Source organism: Cimex lectularius, unplaced genomic scaffold, assembly GCF_000648675.2.
Source record: "Cimex lectularius strain Harlan isolate CLEC.00 unplaced genomic scaffold, Clec_2.1 scaffold309, whole genome shotgun sequence".
NCBI lineage: Eukaryota > Metazoa > Arthropoda > Insecta > Hemiptera > Cimicidae > Cimex > Cimex lectularius.
Genome location: NW_019392962.1, coordinates 362,803 through 387,259, shown reverse-complemented (window position 1 = coordinate 387,259; position 24,457 = coordinate 362,803). Strand labels below are relative to the sequence as shown.

The 24,457-nt window shown below is 33.1% G+C and overlaps 1 protein-coding gene across 1 annotated transcript in view; it reads left to right on the top strand.

Annotated features, from left to right (window-relative positions):
- The window catches only part of LOC106672030 (metabotropic glutamate receptor 2-like), a 136,613-nt gene that overhangs the window by 17,439 nt on the left and 94,717 nt on the right, over positions 1 to 24,457 (top strand). Inside the window, exon 3 of the mRNA XM_014403111.2 lies at positions 20,886 to 21,137. Within this exon, the coding sequence (XP_014258597.1) occupies positions 20,886 to 21,137 (252 nt within the window). The remainder of the gene's footprint in view (positions 1 to 20,885; positions 21,138 to 24,457) is intronic.

The window sequence follows — 24,457 nt, the reverse complement described above, 5'->3', positions numbered from 1 at the left end:
GTGTGTGTGTGTGTGTGTGTGTGTGTGTGTGTGTGTGTGTGTGTGTGTGTGTATTTAATTAGATAGCTGGTAATATACTTATTAATTTAGTCCAATTTTTCCTGGTTTAAATCAATTATAGTCATGGATATCTACAATATAAATACTTATTTGGTCAAATTAAACATAGAAAAACTTTTTACGAACGAAGAAATAATCTTAAAAAACATAAATAAAATTGATATGTTAATTGATTAGCAAATATTGGAAAACAACCCCTGTATAACTATTTCTATGTATATTTACTACATACAATTAATGTCGGTTAATTACTAACGGTCTAGGAGCTCTTCACTGTAAAGTAAAGGTCTCAGGTTCGAACCCAACGGCACTTCATATTTACAGACACACGATATATTTTACAAACAAAAGTCCAAAAACTCCGTCACCCCGAGATTGATATGACCTCTCCAATTGCGATCCCTCACAAAACAATTATTTGTATGAAAATTGAAATAGCACTGGTATAAATAGAATGTGATAGAAGATATCACTGGAAGAAAATTAAAACTGTTGATTATTTGGGGATCGTGAGATGCGCTCTGGTGTGACGCAGGTTTTGGAAAAACATTTTCTTTATCGTGCCAACGTTTCGATCTTTATTGAGATCATCTTCAGGGCTCAAAGTGTTTGTTTTTTGTGTAGATGAGTCATTCTTGTGTGTCGTGTTCTAAAACTTAAGTCACACCAGACCGCATCTCACGATCTCCAAATAATGTTCGCCCAATGGTAACTAAACCCCACACATTGAAACTACTGCTAAACAAAAATGTTAAAACTTTACGAGAATTCTGCTAATAATCTCTTTACAAACGATTTAACGATATTTGTTTAAACAAATTTTTCATTTAATAATCACGTTTGATAATAAAAAAAAATTTCACTAATTTCATGTCCTCTTGACCAATTAATATATTACAATTAATTAAGGTTTTTAGTTGAGATAAAAAAGTCAGTGGCACGAGCGGGATTCGAACCCACGATCTTCGGCTTGATACGCCGCTGCTGTACCACTTCAAAAATTCAAAAGGTGGGGTTGAGATGGGAAGTTAGTTCTGAGTGGATCGAGGTCACGATAGTCCAAGTGGTAGAGCAGCGGCGTATTGTAATATATTAATTGGTCAAGCGGACCACGAAATTAGTGAATTTAATGATTTAAAATGAAGTATACTTCACCAAAGCTCTCCGTGGCCATTTCATTTGTCGTCGAGAATCCAAACCGATTACACGACATTTGAAAAATGGCAAAAAGGAGGGAAAATTAATTTAAAAAAAGGTGCGGTTGAGATGGGAAGTTGGTGTCCGAGTGGATCGAGGTCACGATAGCTCAAGTGGTAGAGCAGCGGCGTATTTAGCCGAAGATGGTGGGTTCGAATCCCGCTCGTGCCTTTGCCTTTTTTATCTCAACTGAAAACCTTAATTAATTGTAATAAAAATTAATAATATTATATTGTGATTTTAATAATAATAAAATTAATTTTCTGTGTAACAATTATGTAAATAATATTAATGTATTGTTGGACGATAAGAAAGCAAAACTAAAACTATCGAATCGTGTGTGAGAGGGAGTGATAGTAAGCAAGAAAGAGAGAGAGAGGGACAGAAAGCAAAAGAGAGAGAAGGAAAGAAAGAGTGAAAATAGTGAAAAGAGAAACGAGGAGAACGGTAATGAGAGATAGGGTGAGCGGCAGACAAAGAGAAAGAAAGATTCCTTCTATTCTGAAGTCATTTCTGAATAGAGTGTGTGTGTGTGAGAGAGAGAGAGAGAGAGAGAGAGAGAGAGAGAGAGAAAGTGAGTGAGAAAATGATAAGTAATAAATAAATCTGAGAAAAATGATTTATAGAAGAAAAAATAGATGGGAAGAAAGTAAGACGAAACGATTGACATTGCGAGAAAAAGAGAAGAAAAAGCGAGTCACGGAAAAACATTGAGTTGTGGATAGGTAACTGAGACCGTCCTACCATAACTTAACCTGCCTCTAACCCTACCTAACCTAACAATTCCTAACCTAAACCCAACATATGATCTTTCTCCGCTATATGAACAAATTGGTTTAATATATCGTGAGGAAGAGATAAAGATAAAAAGATCAATACACAGATAGATATAGAAAGAGAAAAAGTAAACTGAGAGTGATGAGAGTGTGTGAGAGAAGAGAAAGTGGGAATGATAAAATAAAACGAAAAGAAATGTTAAAAATATTGAAAAATATTTAGAAGAATAAACAGATGGAACGGAAGTTACTTGTTGAATAATGTGACAGACTTACAGACAAGGAAAAACAGCAAGTTGTAGATCAGAAACAGAGGATGATACACAGATAGGGAGGGAATTTTACATAATTAGATAAGAAAAGAAAGAGAACAAATCAGTGTAGTAAGATAGAAAAAGATAAATAAAACTGATACAAATAAATTTTATATCCTTCTGCTTCAAAGAAAAGCATTGGACCGTGAATTTACGACCTAACCCGTCCCTAGATCTAGACTTACTAGATTTAACCTATTTTAACCATTTCTAACCTAAACTAACCCAATTAGCGGCCAGTCATTGGTAACGTAAAACCGATTACAACAAAATTGTGCACCCAGCACAAAGCCACGTTAACAAATAGCTAAACTGGTAAATAACAGTAAATGGCGGAAACAGAAATTACGAACAAAGTGAAAGAAATTTTATAAGTTACAAGTTTATTAATAACTAATATGGTCGATATATGAACCGCTGAACATATATGAATTAATTTATTAACATTTTTAACTCAAAAACAAAGAATAAAACTTTTGCTTTTTTACAATTGCGTTATCTGACTTTTAAGTTTAGTGTGTGGTGATTAGTGACCGTTAATCGATATTTATTTAGAAATCGTGAGATGCGGTCTGGTCTGATGTAGGTTTCAGAAAAACAACAACACAATCGCTACCCACCATTTTGAACACCAACACAATTTCGACATCAAAAATCCAAAAATATTACATACAGAACAAAACAAATATAAACGTAATTTCTTAGAAATGGTTTATATCAACCGAGATAAACACAGCATCAATTACAGAACAGATACATGTAAACTCAGTCGCAGCTATGCCAATATCATTAATCACATTCAATACAGATAACATACCTATATCATCACATTACATTCCACACATCAAATATTTTTCACATAGCCTAATTTCCCAACAATTCAGCTTTCTTTTTCCTATTTATCCCTTTCTATATAATCCTGAAAGGATTATCTGGCCGAAACATTACCAACACATTTTTTCCCTTCGTCGGCTCCTTTCACCTCAAAGAAGCCGACGCCTTATACAAAAATGTCTTTTCTATACCGACTTCCTTCCCCACCCCTTCAAAATCCAACGTATGTAAACACAAAATAGCAAAATCTTACTGGCACTCTCGACACGACACGCAAGAATGGCACAATTACACAGAAGACAAACACTTGTTGGGTGGGTAGAAATACTTTGATTGAATATATAAAATATATTTTGCATTGTATAAATTCCCTTTTCCACATCCAAAATGTAATTGAAATATGTAAAGAATGTTTGTAAATCCCAGGCCCTGAAGATGATCTCAATAAAGATCGAAACGTTGGCACGATAAAGAAAATGTTTTTCTGAATCCTACATCACACCAGACAGCATCTCACGATTTCTAAATAAATTGTAAATTTAGGTTTATTATTTAAAATATTCAATATTTAACATTTGCATTAGTTTAAGCGAGAAATTGAAATATTATTATTATTACTATTATAAATATTGCATTACTGTGACACAATCAAAATAATTGCATGTTCTCGTTTTCCCGTCAATTTAATTTAATATCACACTTTAGGTTACGCTGAAATTACATTCTTTAGTACCAGGAGTACGATAAAATCGCAATTATTAAAATTAAATTAAGCTTCACTACTAATTAAGCGAATTAATGCTTTATTATGTTCATAAAACTACAAATCATAAATAGTTTGATGTGTGCAATTGCGCATGCGTGTGCACCGTATGCATTATAAAATTCATTTGTAATAAACCAGAATATATAGTTGATTTTATTTTTAACACTTTCGATTGTGTCGAATATTAGAGGAGGGATATACATGTCACGTTTAGATTTGAATGTACCGCCATGCCCCTCCACAGACATCTAACGGTGAAAAGAGTAGCGGCTAGGAAAGGGCTATTTTTTTCAGTTCCTAGGACAATTCCCTTTCTGTCCTCCTCCGTGGGTTAAAGAGTTGTTTATTTGTAATAAAGAAAAATTTGGTGTGCATTCAAGTGAGTCAATTTTATATTTTGACGTCAAACAACTAACAATAATAACTGTACATTAATTTAAAAAGGGTTGTAACAAAAAATATATTTTTATAAAGAAAACTAAAAGAAATAACATTTGATTTTAAAAGTTAGTTAAAATTTTAATTGTATTTTCTAATTGGTGGTCAAAAATTAATAATTATAACAATAATAATAATTTCCTTTACTTTTCTTTATAAAACGAGAATTAAATTCGATTTTAAAATTGATGTTTGTATATTTTGAAATAGGTTTTATTATAGAATAAAAGATACTTTAAATTAAAAATAATAATTAATAAAAGAAATTGTAATTTTATTTGGAAATAAATTGTTATAAAGATTTAGATTTAACTAATATTTTGTTTTCGTATTTATTTTAGTTTGAATGGAATATATTAAGAAATGGTGCCTGATCGATAAATTAAATAATTGTAGTCAGGTCCGATCATAAAAAAACCTCAAGGACCTTTTTTTCGGTTCTCCGAATTCAGGGTTGGGCCCAAAAGAAAACAGAGACGCTTATATATATAAAACCTTTTACCATAACTTTGTCATTTTTGGGCAGATTCAAAATCCTATTGCATCATTGTTTTCAGCGTAAAACGTCCTTTAAAGTTATCTGTCATGATTTATAGTGTCGTATTTGAAATTTTGAAGTCGGACTGGGGTAGAGGTACCCTGCATAATTTTTCTCCAAATTAAAAATTAAAAATTTGAAAGTAGACAAAAAATATTACATTTATGATTAATATGAGTGGGATTAAAGTATTTTTACTGATTTTTGAATCAGGAAATTGTTTTCCATTCATTTTTTATTCATTTTTCATAATTAAAATAATTTTTGTCATGCAGGAAGGCAGTCCGATTATTAATCGAGTGTAGTGGAGGAAGGTTAAACCATGTAAAAATAGTTTTTCTTCTTATTGTTAATTAAAAAGCCACGGGCTATGCCGGGATTCGAACATAAAATCACAAATGTAGCAACTACAATTCGGAGTCCAACCACTCGATAACCAAAACTTTATTTAATTTAGAACATAAAATATCAAAACGTTCTTTAACAAAATGTAAATTTGGATAACTGTAAATTTTCAAACTATTCAATTGCAAGCCCTACAGTACAACTTATACTACAAAGCTTGTAGAGTTGATGCTAGGTGTTGGCCGGCGTGTCACTTATTGGGTCCGTCTGTAGTCGCAAGTGTGTTGAAGTACTCAAGCGTTTTCAGCATTGCGCAATTTTCAGCGAGGAAATGCCTGTCACTTTGTCCAAATGGGGCGTCAGTTATGTTATTGTTCCTTCTTAGCAGTTTACCTGTGTTCTTATTATTCCATAGAAAAGTTTTTATTCGAGTTTTGGTTGGGTGGTCTATACGTTTCTTTTTCTAGGTATGTGAATGTTGTCTATTTGTGGTCAATTTGTGTTTCGTTTGGACGTTGCTTTCATTTTTTGGTATGGTGTGGTTTATTCGATTTTTATTGGTCTTTTCGTTATTGTTTGTAGTACTGTTCTTTAATTTTCTGGGCTGGGTGGGATTGTTTTATTCTATGGATTGTCGTAGGGCTATATTTTTGTGCTAATGTGGGTAGTTGGATTGTACGTTTCTGTACATAGTTTCCTGATCCAGGTAATCCATCATCTGGGCTATTATTAATGGTAAATCACACTAATAAAACAGAACATACAAGAATAAAACCTATAATATTAAAAAAATATCATGTAAAATATGAACAAAATAGAAACAAAGAAAACATAAATCTAACAAACAACTTACCATCTAAATAAACAAGATTACAAAAACATTTATAAAATGTATATGACAGTTTTATGGAAGGAAACATAAAACATTTACTTCGAGGGTGGTCCATATGGTACCTAAAGTGACAATTGTATAAAATGAAAATTTATTTGTGAACAAATTTACAAATGTTAAAACAATTTAGTTAAACAAATTAAATGTGATCTAAAGCACATTTTTGGACTAAGTATTGATAATTTAATCAAACGATGTCAGAATAGGATTGACTATATATCATTGCTGGAATCACGGTTTTTTTTACAGTTATTTAAAGAGGAGTGTTAATACTTGACTAAAACAAAGGATTGCAGTGGATGAAATGGTTAAATTTAAGATACAGAGTTTGTTCAAGGGCGTTGACAAATAGGATATCGAACATGGAGTTGACATTGTACACAGTAGAAACAATTTTACGGAGGTCTGTTTAGATTTTTTCAGTTTATCGGACTGTTTCCCAGAAGCCATAAAGTTTCTGCCTGTAAGTAAATATTGACTAAATATATGTGGGTTTCGTGTCGGCTCAATATTGCTTACAATATGGCCGTCTGGACTATATAGAAAAGAAATAAAGTTAGTCACAGATTTAGATTCATAACGGAATGAGAGTGCTTAGGAGAATCAAGGTTGGCAAAGCAAACAGAACGGTTAAATGAAAATTGGAGTAGCCTTCTTAAAAGGTAAATAAAGTAAGGCTAGTAATCCTTGCAGAACTTCCACTATAATATGGCAATATAGACAATGGTTTGTCGAGGGAGCAGCAATGACTATGAACATTCAAGCAATAAGGATGTAATAAATTGCCAGAACAGCCATGACCATCAGATACAAAAACTTGTTTACAAAATTTCTTAACATTGTTCGCAAAACAGTTATACGATAAAATTAAGAAGAACAATGTTTATACTGATTTTAAAATAGCACCATGATTGAATTTCCAGTATTAACTTCAAAACGAACATCATGAGCAGTTCTACATTAAACAATAGAAGCAGGAACTCATATAAGAACGTTATTAGCAAAGCGAAATGACATGTTCCATATTACAGTTTATAAAAGATCTTAGGATTTTCAAATATTTAACAAACTCACGACCCGGAGGGAATTAAATAACTCTAACATGGAACGAACTGCGTTTTTCCATTATCCTCCAATTATGTTTCTCACAAAAAGGGTTTCGATCAATTTTCTTTCAATTGAATTTAATTAACTAAACCGGTAGACAAAATGAGAGAGTAATCCATTTTGAAAGGTGAGTTGGAGGGTAAAAACACTTTCTAGATTATGTTTTAATCCAGTGTTTAAGCCAAAATGGTTTAAAACGAGCATATAAAATCATTGGGAAATTGATGCTAACAAATATCATGCACGACCCACATATTTTCTTTTCTATCTTGTTATTATTTATTTATTTTACTATTTCTTGTCTATAATGTAGGTTATATATTGTGTAGGGTTTTTAATTTAAAATAAAACGTGGTGGTATTATTGTGCCATATTCATGCTGGATTTCTATTTTTCATTTATAATTTTAATTTACGGGGTTATTTACACTACGAGATTAGATGAACTCTCGGGGTACAGGTGTTTTTAAAAAAAAGCCCATTTGCAAGATTGTCGGGTTTGAATGCGGGGCCGCTGGATTCGAACCCGGGACCTTTACCTTACAGCGATGAACGCCTTCCCAACGCCAAACCGACACCCCTACAATTTTAAATTTAAAAAAAATTATACAAACAAAGAAAGGAGGCATTATTACACACCTGGTTACATTTTTAAAATAATCTTTCATTTTATTAAATTATTTTTATCAGTTTTAAAATAGGATAGTAACAAAATGCATATTTAGCTGTATAGCTGTAAATTAGCACAAAATGTGGCGAAATGTTTCAAACTTCACACTTTATTTTTTCTTAAAAAGCTAAACAATAATTGAATAATAATTGTTTATTAATACAGAAAAAACTTAGTTAAAAAAGCTTATTATTGACCATTATTAATACCTTTTTTCCCACACTATAGTTTACCCTTTCTGAACCATATATGAAATCGTCTGAAACGACAAAACCAAGGGCGACCCCTCTTTATGTTAGGGCAGATAAGCTATAAGATGGCCGACGAGATTATGCTTTTCTTGTTCTCATGCCTTGGCCTTGGCCAAATCATACATTTTAGTGATAAACTTTATTTACGCTATGATTTGAATGGCTAAATAATTTGATTAAAAATTTCTTTAAGGAACAAATATTTTAAAAAAACATTCATTCATTTGAAACAGTTTTTATTGATAATGAACTGGATAAAATACCGACGTTTGTGATGAGTTACGGAAGGAAAAATATTTAACAAACAATAAACAATATGACAATATAATTGAATAAAATAGTGTTACCTACTAACTGAAAGTTTTAGTTTATCATTGAAACGGAATGGCAATCCACTCAATATTAACAGATCAGGTTAGGTTCGATTTGCTGTATAACTGTATTGAAACTAAAATCAAAGTATAATGGTAGTTTTGCGGGGCTGTCTTAATTAAATTTTTAATGATTACTACCCAATGTTGAAAGGTACATTAGAGATGGAAATTGAATCCACGTTTTCCTTCTATAATACTACATAAAAAGATAATTCCTTTTCTATAAGCGTAAACGGCTTCGAATAGACAATTCTACAATTCTACTTTGTTCCTAATGACAAAAATTTGACAAAAAAACTATAGGAACTTTTATAAATGCAATTGTGTCTACGAATCCAAGCTATGTTACCAAAAATGTTTCTCCACTTAAACAGAATTTTTGCAAATTTAAAACCCTGTTTACTCCTAAAAACAGCCGAGAGTCATAAAATGTAAGTTTTAGCTATATATTTTGTTATCATTTCTACTTTCAGACCTTGAAAAAGTATAGTAAAATAAATCCTCGGAAAGTTAGATTGAAATAACTAAATAATTTCTTCAATTTATCTTTCCTTTAACCTACTAGGTTATAAAGCCTACTGTTATATGGATTATATTAACATTAAGCATAGACTTTTCTTGGAAAAAGCAGGTGATACAAATTATTTATAATAATAAATTTCAGATTTTTTGGTACTCAACTAAGTATACATAAAAAATGCTTCAAGCAATTTGCAATCTTAGAGTTAAATGCAAAAACAACCACCTCTCTTCGGCGGTACATATACTAAAATTGGAAAAATAAAAAGAAGCATGGCCGTATACAAAGATGACACGCAAAATTTTTATTTGTCGCCGAGAATCCAATCCGATTACACGACATTTGAAAAATGGCAAAAAGGAGGGAAAATTCAAAAGGTGAGGTTGAGATGGGAAGTTAGTGTCCGAGTGGATCGAGGTCACGATAGCTCAAGTGGTAGAGCAGCGGCGTATCTAGCCGAAGATCGTAGGTCCGATCCCGCTCGTGCCATTGACTTTTATATCTCAACTAAAAAACTTAATTAATTGTAATATATTAATTGGTCAAGCGGACCACGAAATTAGTGAATGGAATTATTAACAATGAAGCAAATGTTATTTTATTTTCAAGTAAACAATAATTTATTTAGAAAATTTTTCATTTTGTATTTGTTTAAATTGGTAAGTCAAGAAAATTTTGTTATTATGATTTGTATGTGAGGTTGAGATGGGAAGTTGGTGTCCAAGTGGATCGAGGTCACGATAGCTCAAATGGTAGAGCAGCGGCGTATCTAGCCGAAGATCGTGGGTTCGAATCCCGCTCGTGCCATTGACTTTTTTATCTCAACTAAAAACCTTAATTAGTTGTGTATAATAGTAATGCTCTTGCCATCTTAATTTTCAGAAAAGAAGGACTTTTTAACAACTAGATCAATAGTGAAATGAAAAACTAAACTGATCAGCAATTATTTATTCAACAAGCAAATAAAAACTACATGTTTGATGGGTTTGTATAATAGAAATGTTTACCGTTGCTCCCTTGATTTTTAGGAGAGGACAGTTTTGAACAAGAAATTATACCTTTAGCTTCAGTAAGCCACATTTAGTTTCTTTTTGTTGCCAAATAAAAGACAACAAAGGAGGTAAATACAATCATTGACCCCAAGAATTCAATAAACGAGCCTGTGGGTCTTCCAAACCCTTTTTCCAATAAAATCTTCGCAAAACGCAGTTCAAACTGTCAGAAAAATATTCAATGGATTCTTTGCGGAAAAAATCGTAAATTTTTGTTGAGAAAAGAATTAAAAATCATATATTTTTTGTGTGGTCAAAAAACTGTTAAGTTAAACATTTAGTAAATTGTTTTAATTTAATCATCTGTATGGTTTTTTTGACTAATTATAGTACAGTTTAACTGGGGGGTTCGAATCCCGCTCGTGCCATTGACTTTTTTTCATCTCAACTAAAAACCTTAATTAATTGTAATATACTACTAATCTTATTTATAGGTAATACCAACAACACCACCTACGCGGACAATACTGCAATTTTGTCCTATAACTCGACAAGATAGCTCCAACAACCAAGATCACCTAGAGCTTATTGAAATCTTGTGGAAAATATGGAGGACTAGACTAAATAAAAAATGGACCATTGGGTTTAGCCAAGGTTTTTGAAATTTGATAATTTTTTTTATAATAAGCAAGTGTGGATTGGAGTTTAAACATACAATCTATGAGCCAAACGAATTCAGCAGCTTTTTGGGTCCATGGGCGAGACGAATCTGCTGGTACCATAGTGTCCGTAATAGCGGATTGCTTATATACCGCTATTTCAATTAGGATATTTATTAAGGACAGTTTTAAGTCTAAAACGTGTAAACAAACATCTTTATTTATTTCTACGTACAATTTATGTGGTATTTAGGGACTGTTAGTCAATGATTATTCGGAAATAGTGAGATGCGGTCTGGTGTGATGTAGGTTTCAGATAAACATTTTCTTTATCGTGCCAACGTTTCGATCTTTATTGAAATCATCTTCAGGGCCTGGGATTTATAAACATTGTTTAAATTTTACAAATACATGTAGGATGTGAAAAAAATATATTTATACATTGCTAGAAAATTTTAGATTAAAAAAAATGAATTTATTCAATACAATGTAAAATGTATACTAGTCTGTAAAGAATTAATTAATTGGAGAAATACGTTTTGATTCTCTAGGGTCCCGACCATATATGTAAAATGGGTCTACATATCGTTTCCAAGAAAGGACAGATTTAATTAATTTTTTGTACGTTTGAAAAGAATTTTTTCAAAGTTATTCATAAATATTTCGGAACAAAGTAGGGATATTAGAAACTCCATTAGTATCCCTTTCATTTTATAAAATTTATCATTAAATTAGAAATAATTAGATATCAGGCAATTAAGAGTTCCATTTTATCATTTTTTACTAATTAGGTTGTAAATAAACTGGTAAGATCAAATGACACGAAAACACAGTTGTTAGTTATGTTAATTATTTTATCAATACTAAATAATAATTTGTTAACGCCGAATGTAGGTTTGAAATTAATGTGGGTTTTAATTATTTTATCTACCGTTATCGCTAGTTTGTGGCATGGAGAATTATACAATAAAAGGGCGCCACTTTCTTAAATTTTTTTTTGTGGATTTTCACCTAACATAGTATCATAGTACTAGGGTACACACATTTGAATTAGTTTAGTAACAACACGTTGGTGATTTCAGAACAGGAAATCAGCATTTTATAGCAGTTTGAACTCAAGGTTTTAATTTCAAGGTGTGATCTTTTTTGCTTTTTTTGAAATCGTTATTTTTAGCAGGTTTTCAAATTCAGAGTACGTTCACATTGAAAAAATAATTTCACTCTCCACTGTACGTCAATAACAAAGAGATACCAAGTTCCAGATTATATTTATATGGTTTTAAGATTAAACCTAAAATGCAGGTGGAATCCCCGCACAAGACTTAAGAGTCAACACCTTAACAAAAGACTTAGACAACTACGAAGGCTTCGTCGTCTGAACTGCCAAAACTAAACTAACCTAATGGATTACTGCAGCTTTTTAGGACGTGCGAAATGGAACATTCCCATCCCGCGAACCCTTAATCACCTTAATCGACGTTGAACCCGAGAACTCCTTGCCCTTTCGTCCTTCACATTGAGCCTGCATTGGCTAGTTTCTCATGCCATGTGTTTTCCGAGTGCAGCGCTGACATTAGAGTTAGGGCTGTCAGGATGTATAAAAAGACGTTTAGTTATCACATTTATCGACATTCTTTCTTATTCGTTTCGTCTACAACCCTACTTCAGACCTCATTTTCCTGCTTCATATAAAAGGATATATTTTTTACCGAAATTGTGAAAATACTTTCCACGACACAGTGGTTTGTAAGGAGCTCGGTCTTAGTCGTTCTTTAAGTTATCATACATGCCTGTTTTTATACCATGGTTGTTGGTCTATTAATCGAATTAAATTTTTGAAGAACTGGTCTGTTTCTGATGATGAAGTACGTAAAGCAATTCTAGTATCGTTCGTCAATAAATCACTTTTTTTTTATTGGGTTTTATTTGGGGAGGGGGTTATTGTGAAAAAGGGCCAGAGGCGACGGTGGGAATCGAACCCACGACCGCGGCGTGAGAGTCTTTCATGCTAACCACTCGGCTACCGCGGTCCCCCTCAATAAGTCACTTGACTTCCATAAAAATTCAAAACTAAAAGTGCACATTTTACGAAATATATTAGGAAAAGTATATGTTAAAACGTATGTAAGAAAGACAAGGAGAAATGGATAAAGTGTTTATGGAAGTATGTTTATTAAAGTAATTAGAAACATAATTATATTAATTTTTTTATTTTGGAAGTTATACAACTTAAATACAAGATTAGAGTTGATAAGAGTTGTTTAACAAACTCCAGTGAGAGATGAAGTTAGTTACAGAGGGATTGGTCAGTACCGGGGGGAGTCACACTCACGAAAGCCCAGATGTCTTCTTTTTCAGCCAGAGCTCAACTTCTATTTTGTAATGGGAAAATGGGTTCAGTCTATGTAACAATTTTTCATACTGGAAAGTCCTGCCGTTTCTTAGGAGACTGCGTTTTCTATTTGTGTACGAAACAGTTTATTTCTTAACCCTCTTCTTCTGTTTTCTCCCTTCAGGGGACCATCCATCACTCTAGGGCTTGAAAACCCTGTTTGGGAACAGTTTTAAACCAAAAGAAAATAATATTGCAATAGGATGAGATAATGATATAATGTACATTATCGTAAATTTAATTCCTCAAATAACAAGTTTATTTATTTTAAAAGAAACATACAGGCAAAAGCCCAATTCAAATCATCAAAAAATAAACAATAATTATCGTATAAACATCTTATTTGTTCTACCTTACATTCAAATATATGATAAAACAAAACATTAATAATATAGTACGAAATTATTTACAATTTTTCAGTCCTAAAAAAATTTTTTTTTGTACATTTATGATTTATTTGAACAGAACGACAGTATAATGTTTATTATCAATATATAGAATTCTATAAATGCCAGAGAGGCGAAAATACGTTTTATAAGTTTGTACTGAAAAACGAATCGAATTATGAGTGTTGTGACTACTTACATAAAAGAAATTAAGCAAAACCACTGAGAGAAGTTTCGTTTGCTATTAATAAGATTATACAACAGAAGAATAGCAGCTTGTCCTATTCCTATATGTAATGAAAGAAAAGTTACGATCAAGGGTGTAGGATGAAAGGAAATATCACAGAAGAGATTTTTACTTACAGTGATGGATTATGATGGACATGGATTGAGCTAGTGGGTTGGGGTGAGTGGAAAGTTTGTCGTGAAACTGTGTGAATATGGACGGGATTAATTTATTTACAAAGGTATTGTGAGGTCATTGTGAAGGGTGTCGTTGGAGACATAGTAAGGAGCGTTAACTATAATTCAAGAACTTTGGAATGGAAGGATTGAATTCGTTGGATGTTAGTAGGTTTAGCGGTGCCCCACAGTTCTATTTCGTATATCCAATCGGTTTCAGTAGTGTTTGGTAGAGTGTTAGTTTGCTTTTAAACAGATTAGATTTGCGTCCGAATAGTATATAGAGTAGTTCGAATCGTCTATTCAGTCCCTGTCTTTTTATTTGGATGTGTTGTTCCCACTCCAATCGTAAGTAAAGATAGAGCCAAATGTATCGTACGCAGTCAGCTTTGGGAATAGGGATGTTGTTGAGGTGTATTGTGTGAGGAGTTTTGCTTCAGAGAGTAAATGTAATGTGGGTGCCTTGTTTTCATTCAATTTTATTCTTCACATTTTGCTCCATTCTGCAATCCCTTGTACCTTTGAGTGGGGCTCCTCCGATGCTTTTTTAGGATCGGGATTGGACGAAAGGACGGCTGTATCGTCGGCGAAGGATGCAAGGAGAGTAGAAGGTGTGGACGGAATAAGTAGAGTAGGTACAAGAGTGGTCCGAGAACACTACCCTGTTGTACTCCCGCGAAAAATAAACCGCGGCCTGGGCGGAATCGGAAGTTTCTACGCTATGGGAAGCCCCAATACTCTGGGAGTTAAAGTGGCCTTCTCTATCTAGGGAGTGCGCGGGAGAACAGGCTGATGTATTTCGGCTCGTTAGCCCTTTGCGCGCTGTACACGACCCGGTGCACAATGCGGGCCCGACAATTGGGAATGGACAAGTGGAGAGCGAGGTTGTTTTAGCCCTTCGGGGCTGAGACGCTTCAACACCAAAGCTGGGGCGGTAACACTATTCCGTCGTATGCGGAGGTGCGTCAGCTCTAATCTTGACAATCAAAACGTCCGACAAGGCCGAAACGAGTGATGACGAGAACTGGGAACCTCATGTACTCCCGCTTCCATCGGACTGTAGTCGGAGAAGTCCGACCCTTGCCGGACTCTGAAATATCGTCCACTAAGGAAGGATCGAAGGATTAGGTATAAGGTGATTGGAAGGACGCGCATTAATTTGTTCAGGAGACCTTCGTGCCATACACAATCAAACGCCTGTGTTGGGTCTAGGAAGGCTCCCGCACAGTATTCTTTTCGCTCGGGGGATGAGGCTGTATGGTGTACAACGCGAAGAATCTGTTGGGTGTGGAATGTTGTGAGCGAAAACCAAATTGGGGGTCCGGTGATATTTAAGTGAAGGGATCAAATATTTTAATAGGATCTTCTCAAATACTGTTGAGAAGAGAGAGAGAGCAGACTGATTGGACGGAAGGAACATGCATCCGGGCTTAGGAAATAGGATGATATTTGAGGATTTCCAAAGGAAGGGGAAGTTGGTGGTGCGGGGTATAATGTTGTAAAGGTCTGCGAGGTAAATTATGGCTTTTCTGCTTTTTTAGGAAATTCACAGAGGATTCTGTACGTGATAAGATACGCCAGGGGACTTGCGATAAGGTAATCGGGTAAGGATATATTTGACTTCGGAAGGAGTGACTGCTTTGGGAATGGTGACTCGTGGATTTGTGCTTGGTTAGAAAGATAGTTGGGTTCGGGATGCGAGGTGGAGGCCTGGGTAAGGTGTTGACCAAAGATGTTGGCTTTCTCAAAATCGGACATAGACCATGTTCCGTCACAACGCCGGAGGGGGGAACATGGGTTGTAGTGTTTTAGAATTTTTTTAGTGGCTTGGAATGAGAGAGACAGAAAGAGAGAGAGATAGAGAAAGAGAGAGTGGCTAGGTGTTAAGGACGAAGGGTGGGAAGGAGTGAGAAAATTAGTTTTTGTGATTTATTACTGAAAGTTAAAAAAAAATTAAAAAACCTTCAATTAAAATAATGCTCGTGCGTTTGTTCTATTATTAAACAAAAGTGAAAATATATAAGTAAAACGAAGGAATGTATCAGGAAGGGAGAATATATAATAATTTACCGCAAAACATTTTTACAAAAACTTTTTAAGAGACTTTGTTGGGGTTTTTTCCGGACGGGAGTTTATTGCTCGTATGACAAGTTGACATTTCTTCGCCCGACAACAGAAGCACGAATACCTTTTCGAACTTAAAACGTCCGACAGCTTTTACCAAAGTGCCCCGTTGCATTTTATTTCAAAAGTTCAAGAACAAAAAAAAACTAAGTTTTTTTTTGTTTCTTTATGACTGTAAACTGTAAAAGATAAATAAACTTTAAATTTTTTTGTTTGAAATTTTCTATAAAAGTTTCTAATTTTGTCAGAGTGTACATTTATGTAAATAATCAGCTTCACATTACTTGATATAATGCAAATTATACAGTATAATACAATAATTAAAAAATATCCTAGTCCTGTTTGATTAATTTTTTATTTAAAATAATTTTTCGTTAATAATTATTTTACATTCTCTTCGGTTTGTTCAGAGTGTAAAATTATTGCTTGTCTGTTCACGCGAATATGTATAGCAGATTAACCATTAGTTTAAAATGTATATACTTGACAACAATAAATTATGTAAAAGTAGTTAATCGAGATGGTATAAATTTAATTAAAACTTCATGAGATGTTAAATTTACATAAACTCATTGAAAGTTAATAGGTACAAATTCAGAATCAGGCAAATAAACGATTTCAAAGATAAATAATCTCAAACTTTTCATTTAACTATGGTTGTAAAATCGCGGTCAGTTAACGACTCCTCGGGGTTGAAGGAGTATAGAATTATGCGCGAGGTGAGGCCGTGACTTACTGCGGAGAGACTGTAATATACTTTATGATGAATGAAGATAATGTCCTCTCGTCCCCGAGCGGTTGTGGTTTCGCTATAAACTATGAACAATATTATGATCTGAAGTGCCCTTAAGGTAATACTGAAGGGCGGCCCCTTTTAATAATATTCAATATGATGCAAAACATTTTTCCAAAAGTTAGTTCTTACTCACAGTTTGTTGTTTACAACGATGATGATTTCGAGCATTAATCGTTCATCATCTGATTGAAGGAGTTACAAACAGTGAAGTTCCAAAGAGAAGCTGGGTTTAATGCAGCTCAATTTTGAACGTGCGAAAAAGCGGATGATACATATACAAAATATTGCCTTAATCTCTACAGTAAGAAAAATAATTAAGGATTAATTTCTATGCCGAATACTATTTAAGTACTAGTTTAAAATTGGGAAGTAAATCAAAATATGTTTTATTATTTATGCATTTATCTCCTTGTTTAATTTTAATATTTTCATTTCACGCTACTCAAACCAATCTAGATTTCTCCCTTTGTTGAAACTGTGTACAACTATTGTATTTAAATTTAAATTGTGTTTAGTTTCATTTAGACGGTCTTTAAATTTAGAAAATTTGTTCGATTTAGTCGTGTTTTTTAACTCTCATTTTAATTTTTCTACCACTTTGTCTTATATATTTACTATCGCGTCATTACAATTAAGTTGGTAAACCATGCTTTTTGACAAGTTTTCAACCTATCCTACATTTATCTATTTATAAATCCATTATATTTCGTGGTCTGATTGACCAAATAACTTCTTTCAATTAATTAATCTTTTTATGAAAGGTATTGGTTGAGATTAAAAAATTACGACCTTTGGCTAGGTTCGAATCTCGCGCGTGACACTAACTTTTTCATTTCAACCAATACTTTCCATAAAAAGATTAATTAACTTCCATTTATATTTTATTTATATTTCTAAATAAACGCGTATCTCTCGAAGCTACTCTAAAACCTCCTAGTTTAAGAATTTTACCTACTTTTTCTGATAGTTCACCAATGTATGCCAAGAAACGAAAACCTAAAGATTCATTTTTGGTGGGATGGCTGAGACCGATTTTTTCTTCTTGTAAACTTTATTTTTTATTTCGTTTTATTTATTGTTTTTTTACTTGTATCCTATTGATAAATATTTATTAATATCCAAAGTATGTAAATTTTTTAAAGTAAGCAGGTGTGGATGGGAATTTCAATATATGGTACATGAGCCAAACGAATCCAGCGGCTTTTTCGGTTCATGGGTAGTGGTGGGTACTGGTACCATAGTGTCTGTAATGGTGGATTGATTACATACTGCTATTTTAATTAGGTTATTTATTATGGACAGTTTTAAGTCTAAAATTTGAACACAACCATTTTTATTTATTTTCAATGTAAAATATACACTATTGTGTACATAATTAATTAAAGGGAGGAATCCTTTTTTGATTCTTTAGTGTCCCAGACCTTATATATAAAATGTGTTTGTATATCTTTTCGACAAAAGGATAGATTTAATTATTTTTTTATTATATTTGAAATAATTCTTTTAAAGCTATTCATGAATATTTCGGCACAAAGTAGGGATAATGAAATCCCTTTCATTTCATAAAATTTATTGTTGTATTTACAATAATTAAATATCAGGCATATATTTAAGAGGTCCAGTTTATCAGTTTTTAGAAAATCGGTAATAGAATTCTCTATAAGTTTTTGTTTTATTAGTTTAGTACATTCTTTCTTGTAAATATACAAGAACATCAGATGACTCTAAGACACAGTTGTTAGTTATGTTGTTGAACTGTTTTATCAATGATTATTCGGAGATCGTGAGATGCGGTCTGGTGTGACGTAGTTTTTGGAAAAACATTTTCTTTATCGTGCTAACGTTTCTATCTTTACTGAGATCATCTTCAGACTTTCATCTTCATCAAGAAAATGTTTTTCTAAACTTACGTCACACCAGACCGCATCTCCGAATAATCATTGAGTAACGGTTACAAAACACCACACTGTTTTATCAATTCCAAATAATTTGTTAACACCGAATGTAGGTTTGAAATTAATGTGGGTTAATAGAGAATTATAAAATGACACCACTTTCTTATAGATTTTTTTTGACCGTAGTGGTTTTAGGTTCATTTGTATTAGTTTTTTACATGCATATATGTCATTTGAGAATAGGAAATAAGCATTTTCTATAGCAGTTTGAATCGTAGTTTTTAGTTTTAAGGTGTGATATTTTTTCATTTTTTAAAATCGTTATTTTTTAGGAATTCTTCAACTTTACAAACGTATTTCTGGTACTGAAAGATAACTATACTATTTCCTTTATCGCCTTTTTAATTAACATAGATGTTACTTTTTAACTTTTTATCAATAAACATAACGTACGTGTGATATTTAATATTTTGACTTTTAGATTCTGCATATTTATATTTTATATTTGTATATACGTTAAACAGATAAACCAAGGAAATAGTTTCGTTGTTCTAGTTCTGTTTTTGGGACAAACTTTAAGCCTGCATTTAATAAATGATGATGATATATGATTCAATAATTGTAGTAATTATTATTTATAGATAATTAAATAATATATACCACTATACTATATTCATCTTTCTATTTCTATGTAAATACCTAATTACTCCAAACACTTTGAACATTCCCATTTTCTTAATCCACGCTAATCTGAGATCCGCCAAGGCTATTCCACCCAATCAGCACTAATAAAAATTACCAGTGACCTCCACTTAGCACTGGACCAACGGAAAATACTCTCCTTGTCCTCTTTTTTTTCCAAAGCCTTCGATTCTGTCCCTCACTCTTCCCTCCTCTCTAAACTCAAATCTTCTTCCTTCTCACCAGCACCATCCGTTGATTCCACTCGTACTTTACCAATCGCCATCAACCTGTCTCCCTTCCTCCATTAAAATCTGGAGTGCCCCAAGGCACTAGCATCCCTCCTATCCTTTTTTCCATTTATATTAAAGACCCGCCCAACTCTATCCAGTCCTATTTCTACCACCTATACGCCTATGACTCCCAAATATACATATCTTTCCACTCTTCCGATCTTCACTCGGTCATTCTCAACATCCAAAAATACCTAAATTCCATCAACGAATGGGCCCATAAAAATTCCCTAGTCCTCAATTCGTCCAAATCCACCGCCATAATTATTTGGACCAGGCAACTCCCCAGCATCCCACCTCTCATGTTAAATAACCACCCCATTCCCTTCTGCTCCTCGGTTAAATTCCTGGGAGTAGTCTTGGACCAAAACCTGTCCTGGCATGCTCACATTTCTTAAACTTCCCGCTATTGTATTGCCTCCCTCAGCCTATTTCGTCGGTTATGGCTTCTCTTAACACTCTCCACCCGCAAATTCCTTGTATCTTCCCTTATACCTCCCTTCTTCGATCACAGCTGTGTGGCATACGGTGGTCTCTGGAAGGGAGGAACGGCGATTGAAGCGTGTTAATAATTGTTGCTTAAGATTTGTTTTAGGCACCATCCCCGGTATTCCCAATTTTCCTGACTACCCCTCCTTCCGTGCACACTATTTCCTAGGTTGCTTTTTTTCCAGTCCATCCACACTCGTCGTCGTCCTTACATCACCCAATCCCTCCAATCCAACTCCTCACATCACCTCGTAACACCCGCTCATCCCCAATTGACCTTATCTTTCCGCAACATACAACCCACACCTTCAAAAGGTCCTTTCTGATCCTTGCTCTCTGGAACTCCCTTCCCCTTTCTATTCGACATTTTGCTTCCTATAAATCCCGCCGGTATAATCACCTCCTCTCCCTCCAAACAGAGACCTTATGTTAATTTGTGATATTTTTGTTTAATATTATTGTTATTTTTATGGCTTGCCTTACTTGCATATATTGTACTAAGATTTTTATTTCATTTTAGTTTTAATTTCATAGAAGGAACTTCCTTTATTTCTTTCATGTATATTATTCTTATAGGACATCAGTCCCAGAATAAGGTTATTTTTCTTATTCGATTTACCTATTTATCTAACTACTCTAATCTATGTCGATTTCACTAACGGAACCGTTTTTAATATTTCAATGTTTTGTTACAGGAGTGATCATCTTTGGCTCTGACCAGGAAGTGGCTGAAATGATGAGGGCGGTGAGACGTTGCAACGCGACCGGTATATTTTCCTGGATCGGCTCAGACGGATGGAGCGCCAGGGATTTGGTCTCGATTGGAAACGAACCAGAAGTCGAAGGGACACTTTCGGTCCAACCGCAGGCCAACCCCGTGAAAGGGTTCGAAGAGTATTTTCTAAATCTGACGGTTGAAAACAACAAGCGGAACCCATGGTTCGTCGGTGAGTAAGTTTTCAATTTTTCTCTCTTTCATCTAGCAATTTTTAGTAAACCGAGGTTAAAAGTGCAAAGGGAAATTTTAAACTTTGAATTTGCGCAGTTTAATCGATAATAAACTTATTCTTTCAACTAGTTAAATTAAAAAACAAAACGACATAAGTGTGATAACCTAAACTGCTCTTAAGACATTTTATTTTTTTTATTTATTTTATTTTATGCATTTATTTACTGTTGTGTTTTTGTATACAACAATAGTATCACGGTTATAACTGTACATTAATTTGAAAATATTTATAATAATACGAGGACAAAAACAATAAACCAAACAATTTAGAATAAATAGAAACAACTTGAAATGTATTAACACTATACAGGGTGTTCGGCTACTCGAGTTACAAACTTTGCCAATAGATTCTACATTGAAAAAGGAACCAAAAAGTCTTAATCAATATGGTCCGAATCTCAACAGTTTTGGAGTTATTTCACTTTTTCTAATTTTTTAAGATTTCTCGACTTTGCTTCAAATGAACAATAATAACTCGAAAACTAAAAGGTTATGGACAAATCCGTTGATACCATTGAAAACTACGTTAAACTTTCTATAAGATGTGATCAATAGTAAACATGTAAATGTTCGGGAAATAAGCATTTTAATAGCGAGAACTTAAACAAACAAAAACATTTTAGTTGAAAAAACACTATGGTGATTCAAAACTACTATTTCCGAAACTAGAGACCGGCAAATATCAGAAAACGTACTCCATTTAATATCCTTTTTAGTGGTGTACTTTCTTTTTTCAAAGGTAAAGAAATTGATGGAGGAAAGGAAAAAACAGTGGCTGATAGATGGTAAGGTGAAAATTTTTTAAAAACTTAAGGTAATTTTGAATGAAATTATTAAACATTTTTTTAAATGTGGGTTTGAAACCGAAATAGTACAAGTGTTTTCTTATTTATTAACACGACTGCAACTTTTATTAAAAAATTATTGTATTAATATTTTCCGGATTGTAAAAGTTTTAAGATTATCTATGTGATATCTTCTTAACATTATGGCTACTTTTTCTTTAACCGCTTCATAATTTTTTTCAAGATTTCTTTAAGTTTTTTTTTAATTTTCCACCTTACCTCAGCCACGTTTTTTCCTTTCCTCCATCAATTTCTTCATCATTGAAAAAAAAATTTAAAAAATTACACCACTAGAAAGGATATTAAATGGAGTACATTTTCTGAAATTAGCTTTTCTCTAGGTTTGGAAATAGTAGTTAGTTAGAATCACCATAGTAAGATTTTCAACTTTGAAAAAAAAATTTTTTACTAATAAAACACTTATTTTAACAACGTTTACAAGTTTAGTATTAAGTACATCTTATTGAAAATTTAATGTAGATTCCAATGGTAGATGCTCAACGGATTTGTCCAAAACCTTTTACTTATAGTGTTAACATCGTTTAATGGACGCAAGGTCGTGAAATCTTAAAAAGTGAAATAACTCCGAAACTGCTGAGATTCCGACCTTAGTTGACTAAAACTTTTTGGTTCCTTTTTCTATGTGACATCTACTGACAAATTTTGTAACACGAGTAGCCCAACACCCTGTGAAATTATCAATTATTAATTATAATCAAATTCAATATTAATTGTATTAATGTTATAATTTTTAATTTTCTAATAATAAAATTTGCTTAAACGGACATTAAATATATCTATATATTTGAACGAGTTTAACAAATTTGTTGTTTTTCGTATAAACCTGAATTTGGCATAATTAGTTCTATGGCAATCGAAGGCGAATGTTATTTGCCTTCTGGAATAAGATGGAACCTGAAAGTTAATTCGGTTAAGTAATAATGGGAAATCAGTTAAGGAATGTAATAATTTGTACAGTAATATACAATCAAAGAAATTCCTTCTGTACAGAACAGTCATCTATTTCAGATCTGTCATTAACGATGAGCATCTCTGTATTCTCCAATTGTTCTGCATTGTATCAGGCGTAAAAATATTGTTTGAACCGCTTCTATGCTCCTGATATTGGTGGATCTGGATCATGGAAATGATTAGTATAACGTGTAATAAACCCTAAAGTTGTATTTGTTTTGTTCATGTGTGTGTGAAAGTTTGTCTGTCATCAATAATGATGCCAAAATATTTAAAAATTTCATGTCTAATTAGGAGCGTGTTTGATATAGCGTAGTTAAATTTGATAGGATACTTTGTTTTATGGAAAGACATAACTGAACATTTATAGAATTGAAACAAATATTATTAGTTGAACACCAATTATTAATTTTTCCAGTCAGCAGTCAGAGACAGAATTAATTTATTGGAATATTTTTAAAACCTCTGCGAAAGTAATGGATGGAAGAGAACCAGAGATATCATTTTATAGATTTTAAACAGAAAAGGCTCTAAGTGCGACCCTTGAGGAACTCCAGAAGTTGCTAGAAAAGGTTCGGCCAGATTATCCTTTCAGGATTATATAGAAAGGGATAAATAGGAAAAGGAAAGCTAAATTGTTGGGAAATTAGACTATGTGAAAAATATTTGATGTGTGGAATGTAATGTGATGATATATGTATGTTATCTATATTGAATTTGATTAATGATATTGGCGCAACTGCGACTGAGTTTACATGTGTCTGTTCTGTAATTGATGCTGTGTTTATCTCTTTTGATATAAACCATTTCTAAGAATTTACGTTTATGTTTGCTTTGTTCTGTATGTAATATTTTTGGATTTTTGAAGTCGAAATTGTGTTGGTGTTCAAAATGGTGGATAGCGAGTGCTGTAGGATTTTGCTTGGGTTTTTGCAATCATAGATATGTTGCTGTACTCTCTTGTCCAGATATTGGGATGTAAGACCGATGTAAGTCATGTGAACATTTTTTAAAAGTTTCATCTAATTCTGTTGAATATTTTGCAACATATACGGTTAGGAGAGTTTTTCTTAAAAACGAACAAAACTTTTACATTCATTAAATTCATTTTTACCCAAATTCTCCTTTCTTTGAAACAACAAAATCGTACAAACTGTAATCAGATTGTTTAAAATTTTCTTTGTAACAAAGAAGATAGAAAGTGCAAATTATATTTCAGTATGACCGTACGCCGGAATACGTGCGTCTGGAAAGGAAAACAAAATATAAAAGCTTTTTCGCAAAGCACTCCACGCAGCCAGTGGATTACGCTAAGGTGTGAACTTTAATTGGAAACCTCTCGGACACAAAGAGTCCCGGGGAAGTTGTAATTTCAAAAACAACTTCTCGAAAACCTTTAATTACTAATTTCCGGCTGACGCCTACGCAATCCTGAAGATAA